The sequence below is a fragment of the Nelumbo lutea genome, chromosome 1, assembly GCF_056320005.1.
Source record: "Nelumbo lutea isolate HS-2025 chromosome 1, American lotus-T2T, whole genome shotgun sequence".
NCBI lineage: Eukaryota > Viridiplantae > Streptophyta > Magnoliopsida > Proteales > Nelumbonaceae > Nelumbo > Nelumbo lutea.
Genome location: NC_142684.1, coordinates 76,666,282 through 76,690,784, shown reverse-complemented (window position 1 = coordinate 76,690,784; position 24,503 = coordinate 76,666,282). Strand labels below are relative to the sequence as shown.

The 24,503-nt window shown below is 34.1% G+C and overlaps 2 protein-coding genes across 2 annotated transcripts; one reads left to right on the top strand and one right to left on the bottom strand.

Moving 5' to 3' along the window:
• Nucleotides 1–736: 736 nt before the first annotated feature.
• On the top strand, nt 737–2,633 carry LOC148875480 (Ubiquitin-like superfamily protein). The gene has a single exon (XM_088964783.1). It carries the CDS (start codon nt 848–850, stop codon nt 1,589–1,591), a length of 744 nt encoding a protein of 247 aa, XP_088820909.1. The 5' UTR covers nt 737–847; the 3' UTR covers nt 1,592–2,633.
• Nucleotides 2,634–11,526: 8,893 nt separating this feature from the next.
• On the bottom strand, nt 11,527–11,946 carry LOC148875479 (2S sulfur-rich seed storage protein 2-like). Its single transcript, XM_088964592.1, has one exon. It carries the CDS (start codon nt 11,944–11,946, stop codon nt 11,527–11,529), a length of 420 nt encoding a protein of 139 aa, XP_088820718.1.
• Between the last annotated feature and the right edge of the window lie 12,557 nt (nt 11,947–24,503).

Below are 24,503 nucleotides of genomic sequence, written 5' to 3'. Positions count from 1 at the left end.
TCTTCTAAGTTGTGTTTGGTTTGATAGAAAGTAAGAAAACGGAAGGTCCAATAGAAATTTCATAAATTTTGTTGAGAAACTTTCCCTCAACTTTCTCGTTTTCTACCAAACCAAACATAACCTTAGGCTTCAAGCCATTTTAACTAGGACAATGTTTGATTGATTGATGGCTAGTTTTGGAAAGAACACTTTTGGGTGAGGCACCGTTTGTGGTTTGTTGAAACAGACTTTAGGTCCGATGATTCCAATTTTCAAGAGTTTAAATGCTGGGCTTTGTTTTTTGATAGAGAGCCTGAGAGGCTGAGACGCTTCTCCGTCCTTTTGGGCTTAATCTAAAAGCATGAGAAGAAAAATCATGTATGGCCCAGTGGCAAGCTTAAAAGGAAATTAACCATTTAAGCATGAACATTTCTGCAAGCACTACACTGCTCATCTGATATGATTCTCTTGTAACTATATGCATCAGCCGTTAATTTCATAAGAGCAGCATTCAGATCAGGAATTAATAGAAAGTACATACATGTAGTTAGTAACTTGTCATTTTTTTGTCATGAACCTGAGTTGTAAGTTCAGCCTTCCCATTTAAGCTTCTGAAATTTTAGAATTGTCAAATTAATTTTGAATTCTAAACCCAGGTGGAGAGCAGGTAATGTGATGAATCTCCTCCATTTTTCATTTCTAAACCGAATTCATTTCTAGCTAGCTAGCTATTTGCTTTTAGTAATTTATGAAGTCCTATGGCAATATTACATAGCAATTGTCTACTTAATTCATTGTTCGTCCTTTATATATGCTTCCAACAGATCTAGAGAAACTGAAGTGCTTTTAATTAAGCTTTGGCATCAAAATGAGGGTTGTCATTGCTACTGGAGCGTGTGAATTCAGCATAGAGGTGGGTTACAAGGAAACCATTCTGCAGTTAAAACAAAAGATCGAACAACTCTTGGGCGTTCCAGTTGCTTCACAAACTCTTGCAGTATGTGAGTGGGAGTTAATGGATGGACTTGACATGGAAGATTATCCGATTGTTGTTGATGGCACAAGAATCAATCTTACGATTGCACCGATTGAATACCCTGTGGAAACTTGTAGCAAAATCCAAATCACTGTCATTATGGCAGCAAAGCGGATAAAGATAGAAGTTGATAGAACAGAAACGGTGCGTAGCTTGAAGGAGAAAATCCATATAGTGGAGGGCTGCGCGATTAAAAGAATGGCGCTTTACTTGGCAGGCGTAGAGATGGATGAAGACTTGCGCTGTTTACGCGAGTATGGCATCTCTAATCAATCAGAAGTAGTCGTGTTAAGTCGTCAGATGATAGAGCCTCCTGCAGTGAAAGAGTTGATCAACTTGGTGGTGCAGACTTGTAGTTTGCTGAACTCTGCAGCCATCGCATTGGAGATGAAAGAGTCTTCCACTGTTAGGGAGTTGAGGAGACTACTGTTGGATGGGAAATTCCTCCCTGCAGATGACTACTTCTTCATCCACAAGCAAAGGATCATGCGAGATGACTGCAGTCTCCGTTGGCATGGTGTCGAAGATGGGGATTATCTATATGTTTTCAATGGTACTGTGAGTCGGAGTCATTGAAATTTTGTCACCTCGACCTCGTTTCATGATAATTATAGGCATTTTATAATTTATATGAGGTTATTAATTACCTGCAATTTTAAAACCAGTCCCAAGTCCCAACTTGATTATAATCGGAACTCAAAATGTGTGCCAAGAATCGACCCTGAAACTCAAAATGCAGGCCCAAACTCTATGTAAAATGTAAAATCTGGTGTGGCAGGTTAATTGCTATTGATTTGGCGGGCCACAAAATTTTCTATAGCAGGGGCAGGGGACAGACGATATGATATATATGATCTCGTTGTAACTGGCTGTTGGGACCTCATCGAGCTCCTTTTAGCCGGGCTTTTCAGAACGATATTCAAATAATTGAACGAGTAAAGCATGTTCAGTTCAGCCGATCACAGTGGCCGTCTGAAAGCTTTAATCTCTAAACGTACGATCTCGTCAGACTCACAAGTAACGAGAGTGTGAAATAACAGAAGGCCCTGCTCCTTTCTGTAAATCAAACCATGCACATTCACAAATTCAAACTATGAAAAGTAAAATTAATCAATTGAAATTACAAGTAGCCAGAAAACTTGATTTACATCTGATTAATCTATTATCTATATACATTTCTTTTTTTTTTTTTCCCTGCTTAATTGTAAGCTGTGGATCCTAATGAGAGAGAGAGAAATGTAATGTATAGTCTACCAGGTAAGAGAGTCAGGGAGGGTGAAAAGCAAATGATAATGGGCGGCATCATCGAGGGGGTAGAAACAGAGATGAATATGGGACCCATCTCGGACACCATATTCAAGGAGGGAAAGTTTGTCGTCCACCATCACAGAGGAAGAGCCATGGTGGTTGTGATTGTGCAGCACCAGGATCAAGCGATCCTCGGGCAATTTCTCCTGGGCCCCGATCTCTCTCTTCAAATCACCCACCGTAGCATTGTCGTCTACTTGTACGTAAAAGAGCGTCCCCGTCAAGACCTCCACAACCAGCCTCATGTTTGCACACAATACAGAGATCGAGAGAGAGAGAAGGTTGGTGTTGTGTTGGTCATGAATTGTATGCAGCTGCAAGATGCATTGCGTTGTGTATTTGTTTTGTGGCCAAAGTTAGTTTGACGTGAACGCTTCAAATGGGGAAATATAGGATCTCTAACAAGTACCCGCCTTCAATAATCAATAGTGTGTGTTGTGTGTGCGTGTGTGTTAGGTTAGGTGGGATTTCAAGCATTCATTTTGAATTGTGTCTGGCCCACCAGGAACCGACTCCAAGGGCAACCATCGGATTTGGAATTTTTTTCTTATTGTGTCCCATGCTCTTTTTGAGAAAGGATGGGCTCTCCACAGAATGCGCCGTGGGGCACCCCATAGCCCATCCCACCCGTGAATTGAGAACATCTTTCCACGGCAAATACGATCATACACGAAGGGATGAGCTGTGGGGCACGCTCAGTGCGGAGCCCATACGAACTCACTCCCGTTGCCATGTTAACTCCAACTTTCAATCAAATTGCACGTTACTAAAGTTTTAACCGGAGTCTGGATCTGTTCGTGGGGAACGGATCTGTTCCTCACGAAGCATACTTTACACCGACCTCACAGGCACATCCTCGGTGTACCTCCCATTAATGGGAGATGTTCTGTGAGGTTAGTGTGAGCTATGAGGTGCGCTTTGTGAAGAACAGTCAAACCAGGCTGCTTCTATGCGAGCCAAAGCATTGGTTTTATATATATATATATATATATATATATATATATATATATATATATATATATATATATATATATATATATATATATATATATATTACAATAATAAAGTCTAGAAATGTTTTTTTTTATTCTTTTAATTCATGTTATTTGTGAAATTATCAATTAGAATTTCTATTTTTCTCAAATAAATTTTTCTAAAATTTCTCTCTCTCTCCCACAGGTACCAATAATTTAAATAATCTAATATTTTTCCTAAACAACCTCCTCCACTATCCCCAACTTTCTCCTTAGTTATCTCTAATTTAGTAGAGAGTTTCTCTCTTAAATTATCTCTAATTCTTATTTATTTTCTCCCCCACTTTTTATCTACATCTATCTAAAGAAAGTTTAAATTAAAAAATTTAAGAATTATTTAAATATTCTAACAAAATTATATAATAACTTTCAAATATTTACAAAATTATGTACAAACGACATAAATTAGGATTTTCTGAACTATTCAATCTACATGTTATTCAAATAATAAAAATTTAACATTAAAAATGAATCATTATTTAAATATTTCAATAACTAAATATCTTAAATAACAAAATATAAAATTAATATTTTAAATCAATTAATAATATATTTTAAATAGTTACTGAATAACTTTCAATTATAATAAAAAGACTAAGATTTTAAATATTTAGTTAAATAGTTAAATATCTTAAATAACGAAATATTTACCATAACTAGATTTTAAATACTTAAAATAACAAAACTATGTATTAATAGTATTATAATTTTATGGATTATTAAATTCAACAAATAGTTAATATTTTAAAATTTAAATAATGATATAACTAATTTCATTTATACAAATTGATAATTCCAGAAAATAACTTTCAAAAAATTATTGTTTATTAATAATAATTTTAAAAATTTAATCTTTATTTATTATATATTTTTTTATACTAAAATAATATTTATTATATTTCAGTAATTATTTATTATTTTTTGTGATAAATATATTTTCAATAATTATGTATAAATCTATTTTTGTTTTGTTATTTAATAGAAATTTTTCAATAATTATTAGAGTTTAAACTACTGTTATGTAGCTTTTTAAATTTAATTTATTGTGTATTTTTGCTATAAATTTTTAATAATTATTGGTGATTAAACTATTATTCACAGGTTGCTTCATTTCAATTCTAGGTTGTTTGGCCAACCAAACCGACCTAGTCAGGTTGGGGAATTGGTCACTCAAGTTATATCAGTTTGGGTCAATTTTTGGCTTGGTAGGTCGATTCAAAAGATTTAAACTTAAAAAATTAAATTTAAAAATTTAGTTTAAATTTAAAAAAAAAATACAATGGGGCACCCCACAACCCATCCCACCCGTGAATTGAGAACATCTTGCCAGGGCAAAAATGGTCATACATAAAGGGATGAGCTGTGGGGCATGCTCTGTGCGGAGCCCATACGAACAAGTTCAAATCAGCCCCCCACAATGTCCCACACCACATCTCCGCCATGTATTGAGAGCATCTCCCGATGATGACACCATCACTTCTGGGATTATCATCGAGAGATGTTTCCAATATACGGTGGGGATGTGCTGTGAGATGTTGTGGGGGGCTGATTTGGACTCACTCCCATTGCCATGTTAACTCCAACTTCCAAGCAAAATATACGTTACTAGAGGTTTTAAACGGAGTCTGGATCTGTTCGTTGGGAAGGGATCTGCTCCAACCTCACAGGCACATCCCCTGTGCATCGGAACATCTCCCATTTATAATAGTACTATATAAGTATGCGAGATGTTCCCAATACATTATGGGATCAATGTGTTGTGAGATTGGTGTGAGGTGCGCTTTGTGAATAACATTCAAACCAGGCTGCTTCTATGCGAGCCAAAACAATATATACATTAAAACAAAGCGATCAAGAAATTTTCTCTTTTATTGATTTTTTTATTTTTTCATTCCATGTCATTTTTGCAACAACCAATGAAATGTACTTTCTCAATAACCTAAATAATATCTTCTTCTAAAATTTATCCTAAACTATCTCCACCACTTTCTCCAAAATTATCTCTAATTTGTTAGAGAGTTTCTCTCCTAAATTAACTCTAATTCCTATTTATCCTCTCCCCTACTTTTTATCTATATCTATCTAAAGAAAGTTTGGATAAAAAAATTTAAGAATTATTTAAATATTTTAACAAAATTATATAATAACTTTAAAATATTTATTAAAAACACAAAAATAATTTTATATTTTCACAAAGTATATCACAAAATTATGTACTAACAATTTAAATTATGTTTTTCTGGATTATCAATTTAAATGTTTTTCAAATATTTAATAATATGCAATAGATTTAAATAAATAAAACTAAAAAACCAAAAAATAAATAAATATTTTATAGATTATTTAAATATTCAAATAACTAAATATTTATCATAACTAGATTTTAAATAGTTAAAACAACAAAATTATGTAATAAATTTTAAAAAAATTCTTTAAAGTAGAAAAATAATATTGAAATTAATAATAATTTAATATATTACAAAATTAATAATGAAATTATCTAATAATAGTATAAATTATGATTTTATGGATAATTAGATTCAATAAATAATTAACATTTTAAAATTTAAATATTTTACATATTATTTAAGCATTTAAATAACTAAATATTTTGAATAAAAAATATTTAACATAACTAGATTTTAAATAGTTAAAATAAATAAATTATGCAATAAATTTAAAAAAAAGTCTTAAAAGTAGAAAAATAATTATAAAATAATATTGAAATTAATAATTATTTAATATTTTTACATAATATTGTAAATAACTAATTTCACTTATATCAAGTAATAAATCGAGACAATAACTTTTAAAAAAAATAATATTTGTTAATAATAATTTTAAAATCTTAATCTATATTTATTATATAATTATATATAATAAAATTAATATTTACTGTATTTCAGTAATTTTTTATTGTTTTTTTGTGATAAATGTGTTTTCAATGATTATGTATAAAATTATTTTGTTTTGTTATTTAACAGAAAACTTTCAATAATTATTGGATATTAAACTACTATTATTGAAATAATTTAATTTAATTTATTACAATTATTGTATTTATTGTATTTTTTATAACTTATTGATTAATATTTATTAGAGATTAAACTATTATTTGAGATTATACTATTTATTGACTAAGTTAATATATTTTTAGTACTTATTGTATTTTTTTCATTATCAATATATTTTCAATAGCTGTGTATTTTCGCTATAAATTTTCAGTAATTATTGGTGACTAAACTATTGTTATTTATGAAAGATGAAACTATTAATTTTGCTGAAATTATGAGTATTCATGAGTTGGTTCAGTTCGATCGTTGTCTATTTGGCCAACCAAATTGACCTGGTGAGGTTGGGGAGTTAGCTGAAATCGACTAACCTTTTGTGAAAGCCGACGCACTCAAGTTGTATCGGTTTGGGTCAATTTTTTAGATTTATGATATAATACATTTTAGACTAAATATCCATTGTTTGGTCGTTTGATTTTGGTCGGTTTACAAATGGCCAAAGTAAAACTTATCCAACTTAGTCGAATTGGGAAATTTTTTTAACCAAAGCCAACCTAAAATACTAGAAAACCGACCAACTCGAGTCGAGTTGATAGGGTTGGTCAGTTTCATCAGTTTGATGAATAAACCTAATTGAAAGGAATTATTGTTATTTTTTTATTATAAAAAAATCATTAAAAGTAGTATATAAAATATGAATAATTATTAATTATTTAACAAGTTGAAAATATAAAACAATTGTATACTCTTATGTGTTTCTATTAGGGTCATTTACTAGAACACACCTTATAGTTTTACATATTTACTTAAATCTCATAGTTTTCATTTAACTAAAACATCCCATATATTTTACAACTTATTTACTTAATCAACCTTTCATTAAGGAGTGTTTATTTTTCCATTAGGTCCATGATTTTTATTCCAAAAATGCCTTTAACACTTTTTCTTGTATAGAAAACAAAATTTACAAAATATAGCCAATAGAGTGGTTGCTCGTGTCTTACTAACGTTAAAAATGAAATATTATTTAAATATTTCAATAACTAAAAAAGTTAAAATACAAAACATTAAAATTAATATTTTAAATCAATTAATAATATATTTTAAATAGTTATTGAATAACTTTCAATTACAATAAATAGATTAAGATTTTAAATATTTAGTTAAATAACTAAATATTTTAAATAACAAAATATTTAACATAACTAGATTTTAAATAGTTAAAATAACAAAAATATGTATTAATAGTACTATAATTTTATGGATTATTAAATTCAACAAGTAATTAATATTTTAAATTCAAATAATGATATTATTTCAATAAATAAATAGTATTGTATATAACTAATTTCATTTATACCAATTGATATTTTTAGAAAATAACTTTCAAAAAAATTATTGTTTATTAATAATAATTTTAAAAATTTAATCTTTATTTATTATATATTTATCTATACTAAAATTAATATGTATTTTATTTCAGTGATTATTTATTGTTTTTTTTATAAATATATTTTCAATAATTATGTATAAATTTATTTTTGTTTTGTTATTTAATAGAAAATTTTTAATAATTATTGGAGATTAAACTATTATTCACAGGTTGGTTCATTTCAATTGTAGGTTTGTTTGGCTAACCAAATCGACCTAGTTAGGTTAGGGGATTGGTCACTTAAGTTATATCGGTTTGGGTCAATTTTCAGTTTGGTCGGTCGGTTCAAAAGATTTAAACTTAAAAAAAATTAAATTTATGATATAAACTATTTTTGCCTAAGAAATATTAGAATTTTGCCACTTTCTTATATTAAAAAATTATATTTAAAATGTAAAATATTAATATATCCATTGTTGGGTCGTTCGATTTTAATTAATTTACAAATGGCCAAAGCGAAACTGATCCAACCTAGTTGAGTTAGAAAGTTGTTGAACCATACCTGACTAGAAATACTAGAAATCGGGTTGGTTAGTTTGATTAGTTTGATTTAGAATGGCAACGGGGCGGGGCGGGGACGAGGAACATCTCCCCATTCTGTTCCTACAAAAATCACTATCCATGTCCCCATCTCCATCCCCGCTAACAAGGACAAAGTTATCCCCATCCCTATCTCCACAATGATCCCCACTCCCCATGATCCTTTATAATTTCAACCATTATGTTTTTGTTTTTTATTTTATTTAAAAAATAAAAATAAAATAATTAAAAGTTGCAATCCTATTAGAAAATATTCAAACATATTCAACCATATTTTTAAAAATACTTACATATAGACGTATATGTACATATATACATATATAAACTATGCATATATACATATATATTAGCGGGGATCGGGGTCCACATGGGGTAGGGAGTGCTCTTTCCGTCCCCATCAACGGGAATGAAAATTTCCCCATCTCCTTCCCTGTGGGGGGAAAATCACCCCATCCTTGCCCCATTCGAGGTAGATCCCCATGGGGATAAGGGAAATGTGGAAAATTGCCATCCCTAAATTTGATAAACAACCCTATCTAAAATTAATTATTATTATTTTTGTATTATAAAAAAATATTAAAAGTAGTATATAAAATATAATTATTATATAAAACAATTGTTTGCAGGGATGTCAATGGGTCTGGTTAAATGGTAAACCCAACTTGACTACCCTGTAGGGTTGGGTTAGGGTCAAGTATATTTGGTTTAGGATCAGGTTAGGGTTGGGTTAGAGTTAAATTAATTATTGTTATTTTTTACCCGAGTCGGGTTCGGGTTTTGGTTGACCCACCCTGCCGGGTCATGATACCTTGCATATATACCAAGTGTTTTTGCAATTTTTTTGACTTCTAACTTTATAGACTTAAAGTTTATAATTTATTTATATGTTGATTTTGATTTTCTTCTTTTTTTAATTGGAAAAAATAACACTTTAGAATCTATAAAACAATTTCCTTGTTTAAATTAAAGTATTTTGAGTCTTCAAAATGTGTTAAAAAATACATTTAAAACTATGAAAGTTAAATCGGGTCGGATCCAGATCCGGGTTAAACCCAATAGGTCGGGTCAGGTTCGGGAATCATGTATTTTTATTTCAGGTCCCATTCTATTTTTCATGTCTACATCATACGACTTGACAAGGTAAACTAGTACAAACATTTTAAATGAAATTTTGCAAAAACTAGCTATAAATCTAAGTGATAATGAAAACAAATCCAGTTCCAACGAAAATAGTCAATAGCTTGAGTTCTCCAAAACATACCTCAAAAAACTAGCAAGACAAATAGTCCCTCAGTTCAACCAGCTCATTCAGTGTTGATCCCTTGCTTTCTTTTGACTCAACCTTGTTATCTTTCTTGCAATGGGGCAAGAGTGAAGCCACATTCAATATCAAATGTCAGTACCTATAAATCATTAAACCCTCTCCCGTCAATAGAAATAACAAGTAATTAATCCCCACAAAAATCAATAGCTAGTGACGAACCTACCTGTAAACAATGCGTCGGGAACACGTACCAAGTACCTTCTCCCTGTTCCTGACACTAGAGAATCACTCTCTTTCTCCTCAACTTCATCTTTCCACCCCATGAGCGTCTGTTTAGATCTCTGGCGAGCAGTTTCTTCTTTTTTCGAAGGTTCTGAAGCCTCTGCCTCACTATGTTTTCGATTTTTTGCCATTGGTTTCGGATCCTAGGAAGTGCACAAAGCAAAAACTATAGCTTAGGTCTCCAGCGGAGTTGGAGGGAGAGGGATGCGGTGAACAGAGTTCACCGAAGAGAAGAAGAAGAAGAAAGAGAGAAAAATGAGGAGAGAGATTACCTGACTTGTCGACGGGGGCGGTAATGGCATCGAAGGTATTGGTTGGCGGTAGAGCTGGTGGCACTTGTGGTGGTGTTAGTTAGGTTTGAACGAACAGGAAGAGGAGAGATCGGTGGAAGAGGTTTTTTTTTTCTTGGGAAAAATTCTCAATTAGTATTCTGTACGTCTAGTGCCAGTTAATTGTACTCAAACTTTCAAAATATCAACTTTCTTAGCACTATAGGTACTAAATTGGCACCTTTTGAAAGTTCAGGTACAGGGGCCATGTCACGGTTCAACCAACCGGTCAGATTCGATTTTCAAGACATTGGTTTGGACTTGTCGAGGCATTTGACTCAGATGGCCGGGTGCAAATCTAAGTTTGAAAGCGTGTCAACGCATTAATGAATGGCCGGTTCAAACTTCAAACTAGCCAGACCGGAAATCGGCCTAACCGTGTCATTACTCATTAGGAAACCCCTAGGCCCTGGCGGCCATAGATTCAGGGCTAATATGTGAGACGAGACGACAAATCATTTCTATTTCTAATAAAGCAAAAACTTAATTGTTAATTTGTAGGTCAAGGGACCCTACTGGGAAGTTCCAACGGGGAGAAGAGATGGAAGAGTGCCCTTGGCATCAGAAGCATTGACAAATCTACCACCTCCTTTCGCAACCATTAGCGACCTCAAGACAAGGTTCTCATCATCACATCATTATCCAAGTTAAGCTATCAATATTAAAAGGTAAAGGAAAATCATTTAATTTCTGTGAATTCATCCCAAGTCGAAAAACCTTCTACCTCCTTCCCACTTGCCTTTTAATTTCCATCTCCGAAAATGACTTTTATGTATTCATCCAAACATCAAGAAAAATAGTTCATTTCAAATAAAATCAATTTTCCAAACTGCTTTTATTTTTCCACTACTTAACCAAGAAATTAATCTATTTATAATTTCATTACCGATCCAATCACTAGATACCTAGCTAGTAGGAATACACCAGGGATGGATCGACGTAATCAGCAATGCTCCGCTTTCGTAGATTTATTGACTAACACTAGGGATTGATTCACGTGCATGGAATTCATCAACACGTTAGACTGATGAGTAGTAACCCATCTAGTTGATCAAGGCCAAAACATGAAGCACCAGAACTGTGAGTGAGAGAGAGAGAGAGAGAGAGAGAGAGAGAGAGAGCAAAAACTAACAATTAACTGCACCCCGATTTTATTAAGAGAGGCTACATGTAGAAAGTAGACCACCCCTTCCAATCACAGCCCATCATACACACTACACACACGATTGTATGCGTAAAGTACGTACAAGCCTTTATACTAATTAGAAGGGCAGAATCAGAAAACCCGGTGCATGCATTTTCCCCTCATATCTAAAACCCATTTCCGTGGAACTTGCAGCTCTGGGACATGCCGCACATGGAGGGAAGTTTCTCTGCCTTCTTCATCATCTGTTCCTGCTGCTTCTCTTCTCTCTGGTACTTCTGATGCTGCTGCTGAACCATCTGATGGATTCCCTCGCACATGCACTCATCCTTCATATTCTCCAACTCTTCACAGCACTCTTGAGGCACATTTCCTGCGTTGCCTCTCAACAACACCGCACTCTGCCACGACTGCATGTACCGTCTACACTCGTTCAATGGGTGCTTCTGCATCTCTTCACGGCACATCTCAGACTGGCTTTGGTGGTGTTCGATGATGGTGGTGATGACGGTGGTTCTGTAGGTAGAGGCCTCGGCTATGGCCACCAACCCCACCAACAAGGCTACTAAGATAATGGACCTTGCCATTAATCCCTCTGATCTGATCGCTTCTTTTCTTTAACGCTAGCTAACAAGGTAATTAAGCAACGATGGATATTTGTTTCTTTCTATAACATGAGTTAATGGTGAGTGTGGATGGGTGGGTATTTATAAGCGCTACCCAAATTTGCATGTCTGAAGAAGTGGAAGAAATATCAAAGACACGTTGACGATGGGTAAGTATTACTTGCTTTTACACCGTACACGTACACACTGGTTAATGCAAATGGCAGAAACTAGTGCCATGCAATGGCATCTTGTCCTTTTATACAGACATATTGAGCGTACAATAGTGCCATCGATCGATACTGTTGTCTTGCCATAGTGATCGCTCTCGTAAACGGAAAGATTCTCCATTGATATAGTTGTGATTAAAAGCCTAAATGCCTAACTTGATACAGAACCATTCTGCTCTAAAAGAAGCCTTATCGATTGCTTCTTGGTAGTTGGAGGTCATTTTGCTTTAACTCAGCCATAAAGGCTTCTTTTAGAGCAATAGAAGTGTGGTAATAAAAATCAAAGTAAGAATTAAAAAAAAAAAAAAAATCTGTAGAAGAGAAAAAGATTATAGAATGAAGAGAAGAAAATGAAAAGCTAGTGTACGAGTCTGGGTTTTACTTTATTTTTAGCTAATGTACAAAATGCTTCAGATTATAAGATATAAAAAAGAGTTTTCCTTTTACAGTTTATAACTTTCAGTTCTCAACTCCCAAGAAAATTACAAAATTAGCACCCATATTTTTCAACACTAATTTTCATTAGAGATCTAAAATTTTTGGATTTTTAAGAACCTAGGGACTTGGTGAAGACATCAACAAGTTGATCTTTAGTATTGATGAACTTTAGTTCAATCTCTCATTTCTCAGTTGAACTTCTGATGAACTGGTGTCTCATCTCAATATGCTTTGTTCTTTCATGAAAAACTAGATTTTTTGTCATTGCAATAGCTGAAGTATTACCGCAACCAGTAGATTGTAGTTGGGCCATCTTGCACAAATTAAAGGTCTTTCAAAAGTCTTCTAAGCCAAATTGCTTCACAAGATGCACTAGTGGCTGAAATGTGTTATGCTTCAGTTAAAGAAAGTGCCACGGTATTTTGCTTCTTAGATGACGAAGAGACCATTTTACTTCTCAAAGTAAAAACATATCCAATTGTGCTTTTTCAATCATCTATAACCTAATCACCATCTGAAAATCTAACCAACTTGCAGTCATTTTCTCTTTCGTATTCCAGCCCAAAGTTCTTGGTCCCTTTTACATATCTAAGTATTTTCTTTGCTGCCCCAAAATAAACTTTAATTGGTTCGTTCATGTATCTTCAAACGATACTCACAACAAGAACAATATCTAGCCTTGTGTTCATGACATAGGCCAAGAAACCAACAAGACTTCTATAGATTGATGCATCTACCAATTCTGTTCCACCCTCCTTTAACAACTTTTCATTGATAGCCATAGGAGTAGTTAGGGGTTTACATGTTGACATATGAAACCTTTCTACCAAATCATCAACATACTTCATTTGGGACATTTCACATTTTCTTTGTTTCACTTGAATCCCAAGAAAGTATCTCATTAACCCCAAATCAATCATCTCATATTTCTTGGTCATTCCTAATTTGAATTCATTCAGCAATTTTGGGTTGTTACTTGCATAAATCAAATCATCAACATAAAGACAAATAAGAATAAAATCATGCATACCTTCCTTGAAATAGAGTAATGACTCATTTGGATTTTTTTCAAATCCATTCTTACGGAAATATTTATCAATCTTGTTGTTCCATGCCTAGGATGCTTTTTTTAAGCCATACAAAGCTTTTCAAACCTTGTAGACCTTGTCCTCCTTTCCTTCTATCACATATCTTTGTAATTGTTCAACATGAACTTCTTCTAAATCTCCATTTAGGAGAGCTGATTTCACATCAAATTAAAACACTTGCAGATTTAATTGAGCAACGAGTATAAGCACAATTCTAATTGTTTCCATCCTTGCAACTGATGCAGAAGTCTCATGGAAATCTACCCCTGACTATTGGGCATAGCCTTTTGCCACTAGCCTTGCTTTGTCCTTTTGGATTGAGTTATCTTCATTGAACTTTGTTTTATAAACCCATTTTAGTCCAATTACTTCTTTTTCTTTGGGTTTATTAACCAACTCCCATGCCTTGCTCTTCTTTATCATTTCAATTTTTTCATTCATATCTTTTACCTGAACTTATTCTTTTAAATCTTCTTCAAACTTTTGTGGTTTTAGTTTAAGAAATGCAACATCACAAGAATCAAAGATTTCTTGAAGTGAGCGTGCCTTTCTTGGTAGAATATTTGAATCTACATCACTTGGGATTACTTGCCATGGATCTTGGTTTCTTGAACCTGAGAGATACATTCTTGGATTGAAACTTGTTGAGTTTGATCTTCTTGAATTTGTTGGCCTTACATTTGGTGTAGTTGTATCTTAATCATGGTTTTTGGGCATCACTTCTTCTTCATCTTCTATAACATATTTTTTTGTTTGTGAGAAATTTTCTTCAAAGTTTCATGCCCCCTCTTCATCAAATATTACATTTCTTGAAATTATTAACTCATTTGTAATTGGATTCAGCAACTGCAACCTTTGGATTCATCACTATAACCAAGTAAGATGCATTTCTCACCTTTTCCATCAAACTTCTTTCTCTTTTGAGGAAATGTGAGCATAAGCAATGTAGCCAAACACTTTAAATAAGCTAACAATAGGCTTCTTTTTGTGTCATACTTTAAAAGGTGTTATATTTTCCACGGCTTTGGTAGGAGAGCAATTTAATATGTGGACAACAGTATGAACTACTTCATCCCATAAATTTTTTAGAAGATTTTTACCTTGCATCACGCTTCATGCCATCACCACAAACCTACAATAGGCTTCTTTTTGTGTCATACTTTGGAGAGTGGGACTCGCTGAAAATTGCGGTTGTTGTTCAGTTTTTTGGAGTGCTTTTTGGGGTTCTTTTTTCTTCTTGGCTTGGGTGGTCCTTTTTTGGTTTGTGGGCTGGTATTGTATTGGGGATTGGTTTTTGAATTTTATGGTTCTCATTGTTGTTTCCTTTTCTAGGTTTGGGGGAGGTTGGTGGTTTATGTTTTCGTCGGAAGGGTTTGGTCTTTTAAAAGCTCTTGTTATGCTCTTCTCTCGGGTGATTTCTTCTCACCTTTCTTGTATTTTCTTTTTTCCTTATTAAATTTTATTTTTATCTTCAAAAAGAAAAATGAGTTGAGACCAAATGATAGTCTCTCAGCTTTGACAAAGTTGCCTACATTAATAAGCAAAAGCACAGTTCTGCTCTAAATGTTATGCTCTTCTCTTGGGTGCTTTCCTTTTCGGTGATCAAACATTCTTGATCAAAGATGTTACTATTATAAGCTGGAATTCATATGTGATATTCATGGATTTGAGGCCAATGAACATGAATCTCATTTATGTTCTAATACTGTAGGAGCTGCAATTGAAGAGAAACCATGGAAAAAGAAATTTTTCATATTTTGGGAAGAACATGGAAGTGGGGCTCACTGATCCAGTGGCTCCTAACGGGAACTCCGAAAGTCTATTAGGAGATGCTAGATGGTTGTAGTGCTAAGTAGTGTTCTACAAATCTACTGTATTCAATAAAAATGAAGTTACAACGTATAGTAACTTTGGGCTTACTATTTATAATATTTTCCATGAATTACTATTTATACTAAAATAGTGCTTTACTTTTTCTTTTACTTGTTTCTTTAGGTTAGGTTAGAAAATTTTAGAAGTTTTTTCGATATAAACTTGTTCATGGGCCAGGTCGAGCTTTGTCTCTACATTAATAGAATATGCTCAGGCCCAAGCCTGAGCTCATCCCGACCATGGGGCCTAGGTCTTGAGTCTGAGCTTGGCCCTCATATAAAACCCAAGCCCAGAAAGAAATTTGGAAAAAAAATATTTTTTTTCCTTTTTATTCAATTAAAAACTATTTTATTTATATTAAAAGACCTCAAAACCTAAAAAAATGAAAGATCTCACTATTGAAGAATAATAAAAAATGTTATATATGTGTGTGTGTGTGTGTGTGTGTGTGTGTGTGCTTTATTATATAAAGTATATTTTTATTATATAATATTTTATCAAGTCGGGCTGGGCTTTTTTGAGAAAGCCTAAGCCCAAGCCCGCGAGCCTAAAATCCTGTTCAAGCCTGACTTAGATTGGACCGGCCCATGAACAGTTCTACTTCGATAATATTTTATGGTTTCACAAAATCATTTCATCATCACTAAGTATCGAACTTTATTAAGGAAAGCCTATGTCTAGCCTACCATAGCGCTTTCTAAATCTATGGTTAAGCTAAAATTATTTAAAGATGGAATTAATATGATTTTTTTTGTTGTGACCTCTCTCTCCCCCTCTCCCTCTCTTTGATTTGAGCACAAGCATTGCATACTTCTCCCCTCCACTATGATACCAAGACAATATCTGATACTGTCTCCAACCATGTTCTTTCCATATCAAGGTAAAATAACATTTTTGTACCTTATAGTTTATAGAGCTATTTCGGCTCAGTCTGAAAGAAGTACAAATGCAAATATGTAGAGTACAAAGCCTAGATATTTTGTATTATTTTGTATGCATTTGCACTGTACAGATTCGCATTTGTACTCTTTCCAAATTGAGCCTTTCAGGTTGTGCCTTCTTTTAAAGGTTGGACATGTAACTTGTTTTTCACTCCTACCTAAAACTTTCGTAACTTCATTTTTTCCATCCTAAATCTACCAATTTCTTCTCTAAACATACTAGAAGCATCATAAATTAATTCTCAACCATTTACTAGATCAGCCCATCAAGATTTGATTTATATGACTATCTCCCTTCTCATCCTACGTCATGTTCATATGAGCATGTATCATCTTAGGCCTCATTTGGTTTATGGAAATAGGGGTCTGGAATTGGAATTGAAATCTCATTCCCATTCTTGCTGGAATGGCATCCTCCATTTGAGGGAATGGTCATTCCTTGTCCCTCGCTTGGGAATGAAATCTTATTCATGTTGATTCCAATTCACATTCTCATTCCTGTCTGAACCAAACAGACAATGGGAATAAACCATTCTGTTTCCGATTCCGACTTCAAACCAAACGGACCCTTAATTTAATTGTTAGGGCATATAAGAAAACTTGTATGATTCCATCATCCTGTAATTTGTAATGAACCGTTGACGATCAATGTTTTTTATGGCTCAGTTTGGAAGGAGTGCAAATACAAATATGTATTGTACAAATACATACAAAATAATACAAAATACAAGGTTGTATTTTGTAGAGTACAAAATCTTGTATTTTGTATGTATTTGTACAATACATATTTGTATTTGTACTCTTTCCAAAGTGAGCCTAAAGGTGTTTGAGGCATATGCCTCGAGGCTTGCCTCTAGTTAAGGTCCATTCAAAATACCTGAGGCATATGCCTCAAATGGCATTTGCATGAGGCATGCACCTTTGGTATGCCTCGTGCCTCATGCAAAAGGGAATGGAGAAAGAAAAAAAGAAAGGAAGAAGGAAAAGAAAAGAAAGAATAGCTCCTCCTCTTGAGGATGCTTACGTCTCTTGCATTCTAAACTATGCCTCATGCCTCTTGGTAATGGAACACCTTGTAACATGCCTCATGCATTTTAAAACATTATTGAGGGCTCCTACCTATTTACAACTCTTTCTAGAAAAATGAAAAATCAGAGATTGTAATCCAAACTACAATACTATGGCCATGTTTGGGAGTGCTTAAAAATAAGTGCTTATTTGGACCATTAAGCACTTATTGGTATTTAGGAAATAAACCCGAAATAAGTGCTTATTTTAAAAAATAAGTATTTTTTCTTCCAAAATTATCCCTAGTTGAATTTTATAAAAGTACATTCATGAAAGTTATTTTATAAAAGTACTTGTATAAAGTATTTTTGTAAAAGTGCTTTTACTAAAGTACAGTTTTATAAAAATACTTTATAAGTACTTTTATGAAAACACTTTTATAAAAATACTTTTACAAAAGCACTTTTAATAAAAATGTACTTTCATAAAAGTACTTCCACAATGCTTCCATTGAAGTACTTTTATAAAAGTGCTTCATAAAATTACTTTCTTAAAAGTGTTTCTATAAAAAGTAATTTAATAAAAATGCTTTCAAAAGGTATATTTTGAAATTTTAAAAGAAAATGAAGGACAAAATAGTCACAAATGATTATTAGAGAAAAAAGCTATCAAACGTCCAATATATAATAATTACTTATTTTTTAAAATAAGTACTTAAAAAAATTAGGTGCCAAATATAAATAAATACTTATTCGAATAAACACTTATTTTTACGCACTTATTCAATAAACACTTGTTTTTAACTTAAAGCACTCCCAAAAATGGCCTAACATTGCCCACTCACTCATGAGTGCTACAAAATTAAGGAACCATAGGACTATGGCAGTACTTTTGATCCCTTCCATCATTTGATTCCATTAACTACTTATAGTTAATATGGGCCGTGGGCGGGACCCCTAGCAGTAGTCCCTTATGAGAAAGGGTCCACCATGGTGGCGGAGGTTGAACACCAGCTACAGTACAGATATTATGTCACCAAAACAATAAAAATACACCTACAGCAGCTACAGTACCCAACAACGCATGAAAATACAAAATGATTGGGGATGGAATTGATAAGAACCCAGACCCACAGAGCACCCGGGCAGCAGCCCACGAAGCCCACACACCAGCAGCCAAGGCCACCACTGAAGATAGCTCGACCTGCACCGCCCATCAAGTTTGTCTACACCAGGAGGCCACGTCAGCATAACTAACTCGAGCCTCCCATATGTGCATGCTGTGGATCGTGGTTTGCTTGCTGAGTAGTGTTAGCTATAAATATCTACTGAGAATAACATGTGAAGGATGAGGAAAATATCATTCTCTCTTACCAGCCTAATTCTCCTGGTTTTCTTCTTTCTCCTACTACTGTTCCATTTCAGGAGGAAGAGCTCCCTCGAAGATGCTCATTTAGCTCTGGTCTATCAGTAGTCTATCATATGACATAAACCTCCAATAAGGGAAGGAACATAAAAGAAAGAATTTACAGATAAAAACATGAACGTTCAGTTAACAGGTCATCTGTGACACAAGATCAATTTACCTTCAAATCATATACAAAATACTTATCAAGCTTACAAGAGAATACAATCATTTTAAAAGAAAGAATTTACAGATAAGAACATGAACATTCAGTTAACAAAAGGTTTATGATGAAAGACAAAATCAAATTTTCATGAAACTGTAAAATCAACCATTTATGTGCTTGTACTACTTCTAAATTAAGAAGTTCTTGGAGAACAAGAGAGACCTCTTAATATGCCATGCCATGAAGATGCATTCTGCCTTTTTAATCTTTATACATTGATTACATTCTCCAAAAGTTCAATAAGGAATCATATGCCATACATTTCAGGCATCTATGAGAAGATGCTTTTTTCTTAAGAAAGGAGTCTTGATAAGATACATACCAGCAGCTGCTGCCTTGGTCCCTGAACAAAATCCTTCCCATTCAGTCCTTCCAGGTTCATCAAGATGTGCATGGCAGCCATGGATAAATAGTTATAACCCAGAGAAAACAAATAAAAAGAAACTGTCATCTAAAATAAAATAATGAATGTACATTTGACTTAACTGATTACCTTAGGAACACAAGAAGAATTAATGTACATTTGTCCAATCCTGGCGAGTGCCTTAGATTTCACCTAACATAAAATGGTTTTATTACCACCATTTTTTATCATTTCTGTTATGGTAGAAGAAATTACAATTGCTTTTAATTACAATATCTTAATATTTTTTTAATAGAATCATTAAATCCATGTGAATTATTACAAGGTGAGGTACATAGCTTCAAGCAAAATAAATATCAAGTGACAAATTTTGGTTAGTCAAACTGCACACGCAATACCCTTTTTGTTATTGCTTAAGTGCTAAGGACACACATCAAGGCACACAAGAACATACCAAGTTAGAAAGTTAGAAACAAAAATAAATCATATTCTTACTCCAATCATTTGCGGTTTGCACTCCCATACTTTCGCACCAGTACAAATGAAATTGCACTTAGGGTTGTGATTGTCACCGGGTCGAGTCTGGGTTGGATCTATGAAGAACCACTCCCGAACTGATTATTAATCGGAACAAAACAATGGACCCAGAACCATCCCAATTAATGGTCAGGTTCTATTGGGTCTTACCCGATAAACCCAATTATTCTGAAAACTATATTTATTTATTTAAATAATATCTTAAAACATAAATTTTGAAAATATAATCTTAGCAAAAATGATAGTAAAATAATAAATTATTTATATTATATGTTAATAAATAAAACAATTTTAACTAATATTATCATAAATATTATCTATCAAACATTTGGGACAAGCAAAAAACCAGAACCGACCCAATTATTAAACAGGACAAAATCGTGTAACCAGAACCAACATAATCAGTTTGGATTGGGAAGTTAGGTAGAACTTATCCATTGAGAGACCCCTTAGAACCGAAAAATCGAACTGAACCAAGAAAACTGAACCGCAAAATGTGGTTAACCAAATCAATTGGTTTCATTTTGGTTTGGAAATTTAAAAATACTGAAGGACCGGTTCGATTTTCGGTTAACCTACAAAAAAACCGGTGGTTAACCGAACTGACCGATATATATATATATTGTATGTATATTTTATATATGTTTTTAATATATGCCACATATTTTCTATATATTATATATAAATGTATATTCATTATACATATAAATATATATTTATACTATATTTAGAATAATCTATTTATAAATATATTATATATTTTTAAAACATTTGTAATATATTATATATCATTTATAATTTATAATATAATATTATACATATTTTTATATAATATGTATTATAAATATAAAAAACCAAAAAATCAAAGAACCGAACTAGACAAAAACTGAAACCAGTGGTATGATTCTCGGTTTGGAGAAATGGAAAAACTGGTACCGCCGGTTCGATTTGCAAAATATGCTCATAGTTCTATTAACCGAACCGTGGACACCCATGTTGGCAATATCATATTCAAAAGAGAAAATTCATTGTGTACTAAAATCAAACCATTAACTCAAGAAGTTGTCAAAAAAAAAAAGAAAACTTAATAATTCAATATATAACGAGTAAAATAGCAAGGAAAGTAACTTAAAAAATGACAAGCTTACCCTCACTCTGTCAGATAGAATGGAAGGGGTGATGAGCTCATATTTGGGTTGCTTAAGATAGAAGCTTGTCGTAGGTCGCCTGGTCAAACAAAACAATGTTGTTCACCTTCTCTTTCTGCTTTCCATTGCTCCACTTCTATGTCGTTGAAAGAGAAAAACCAAAATAAAATCGAGCTCCAACAACGAAAATAGTTCCCAGACTATAAAAAATAATAATAATAAATAAATAAAAATGAATAAATCAATAGGCAAACGAGATCGTGTAAGAAAAGAGGTAAACATCTTGGCATTGTTTAAACCTTCTTCTTCTATATACCACCCCCAGATTTGGCAGGCTTGGAAAATGAAGGAGGAGCCTTTTCTTTCTTTGGCGCCTGGAAACAAAATAGTAAGTTCGTTAAGGGTCAATTTCTCGTTTGAATTTACAGGAACAGAAAAACTAATGGAATTAATATGTAAAGTTGGTAATAATGAGGAAAAGGAGCGCTGATGAGGGGCGATTTGGCCTTCTAATGATATGAGGACACATGGCACTGCAACATAGTAAGGCGACATCTTAGCACTACGCAAATAAGCAACGAAAGCACCCTAGACACCTTGAACCCGCCTGACGACCTTGGCACCATCTTAGCAGCCGAACTAAGAACCAGCTCGGCAAGTCAACAGGTCGGCATGAGAGGCGACCCGCTTCTACTGACCTAACCTGAGTTCAATTAGCGACCTGCCTAACGTGTCGGGTGACCTCCTCCTTAAGCGGGTTATTGTCTCTGACTTCCCTAGGATCACGACACCATGTTGGAAGAGCCAGCTATCACCATGCGCACTTTGGGCGCAATTGGATAAACATTACCCACTTATGCGGAGTCCACCTACTGATGCGAAACCACCTCCAAACCAAGCGGGCCGGAAATATCAGACACGCTTCATGAGCCTCATGAAAGCTTGCTTATATAATGGCATCCCCTTCTTCAGAAAATGTATGCACGATTTAGCTCTCAAGCACTCTAACTCTCTTAATTATATTTTAGCAATCACATCTCCAATTCGCTAACTTAAACATCAAAGTGCCCACCCCAGGTCAAGTAGCCCAGACACTCTGATCTCTTTCTTGCAACTTGATTAGGCGACCTACTCAATCTGACATCCGAGTTGTCCGCCAACAAGGACTACCAGATCACACATCATCAAGAGTAATGTTTACCATCCAATTTGAAGCAGTGAAGAGTTATAGAGGAGGAACGGGGCCCTGACAATAGGGAGATGTAGGTGGCTTAGAAAAACCCTAGAATTGATTTTCGGTGATTTTATATGAGAGATCTGAATCAACGTATGAGATGAGATTTTGGAAAAAAAAGTCCATGTGAACCATCTGAGATCACAGCATCCAGCCACACAAAGGAACATCTCCTAATGATTTTAAATACAAGGAAGATATTCCTAATATGCAGATAGATAATGTGCTATCAGTTTCAGGAGATCCTAAGTAAAGGTTTTTGATGCTCCATACGATGGTTTGTTCTTAAGGCTGTGTTTGGTTGCAATGCAAATAAATTTGCACTGCTGCAAAACTATGGCAGTGCAAATGATTTGAGTGTAAATTCTGACCTATTTCTATTTCAAATTTTAGTTTATTTTATTTGATTGCAGTACAAGTAAAGTAAATTTAAGACATGTAGCAAAATAAATTAAAACCCAAAATAAAATTAAATAAGAATTTACATTTTTTTTCATTTGTACTCTTATAGATTTGTACTAGTGCAAATAAATTTGCACTGCAACCAAACACAGCCTAATGAATACGATTTGGAGGAATTTGGAACTGGTCCCACAAGCGGTAGATGTTTCCATTTCCAATGCACGGCTGCAATGCCTGTTGGGGTGGGATCAAGTCCGCACTCCACTTAGAAACTGCCAAGTGAGGAGGAATTAGGGCTATAATCACTTAATGAGGTCGGATTTGGAGCACTGTTTGTTCTTGGATATACTTCGCTGCCTCGCTGATATTTGTTAGGGGTCTGATTCTCGGGTTGAATGGTCTAACCATTTAAACTGAAAGGATAGCCTGTTTTGACAAAAAATTAAAAAAAAAACAGCTAAACCATTGGACGGTTCGACCACCCAGTCAGTGGTTTATTGACCTAATCAATGGTTTTCGACAAAATAACAGTTCTAGGTAAAACAGAACTAATCACCTGACCGATTTTTGGTTTTCCAATCTGACCGTCTAGTCCAGTCCAATTTTAAAAACCATGGGATGTTCCCAATACACAATTGGGATGTACTGTGAGTCACCCTGTGAGGCACCTATGTGAACTCTTCCTAAGGCTGGGGTGTGGGGATATAGGATCTATAGTGGGATTAGAGACTCCACAGCTTGTCACCTGTCCCATGTTCAGATCATCTAAACCCACTACCATCGCGGGGTCTACTGGCCTAATGATCAGTTAGGTTGAGAATGGGTATGGGCCAAATGGCTAGCTCAAGTATAACAGTCCATTTTTAGTGTTGACTGCTGCAGTACTAAGACAACTGCACATCCTTTTAGTTCGTAGCATTAACCTTTGGATTGTCACCAAGGTCATTATATGAGATGGCATCTCATGCAGCAAATCGATTCATTTAATAACTTACTAAACCTGTCCATGGGTTCGGCTTGGGTTCAACTTTTGCCAAAATTTAAATGGACCCAACACAGCCTGAGTCTGAAACAGTGTAAAATATTCATGAGCAGAGTGAACAGGTCTCGTTATATAGAAAGAAAAAATTGTTAAAGCAGTTAATTCAGCAAAAGGGAAATTGTTTAAAACTTAACTTGATTTTTAGCATTTCTTTTAAATTCATCATAACTTTTCAAAACCTCCAGCGAACCCCATGTTTCAAAACTCACCATATTTTAAAGGACCATTAGTATTCATTGACAAAAGTTGTCCAATTGACATAAATATAATTTCTATGACCAAATTGCCCCTAAATGGCGAGTCAGATGTCAGCCTTTCAAGTTGTGTACTTCCAGCTTCGTTATCCCGTACGCTTTCTCTCTCGCCCATTAATGGTGCAGGAGAGTGCTATAACTCTCAAATCTCCAGAACGGCGGGGCTGAAAGCGGAAGCACCAAGACCATGAGCTTCTCTTCCCTCAAGCCTCAGCTTGCTCTCCAGGCTTCTAAGGCTGTCGAGGCCGTTCATTTGTAGAAGATACTCTACCCTGCTAATCACCCCAATGGATTCCATGACCACCCAAAAACCAGCTATGGATATGCCAATCAAAATCAATACCAGATAAG

What these genes read in the sequence shown, in the direction of transcription:
- LOC148875480 (XM_088964783.1), top strand. Translation starts at nt 848, where the DNA reads ATGAGGGTTGTCATTGCTACTGGAGCGTGTGAATTCAGCATAGAGGTG.
- LOC148875479 (XM_088964592.1), bottom strand. Translation starts at nt 11,946, where the DNA reads ATGGCAAGGTCCATTATCTTAGTAGCCTTGTTGGTGGGGTTGGTGGCC.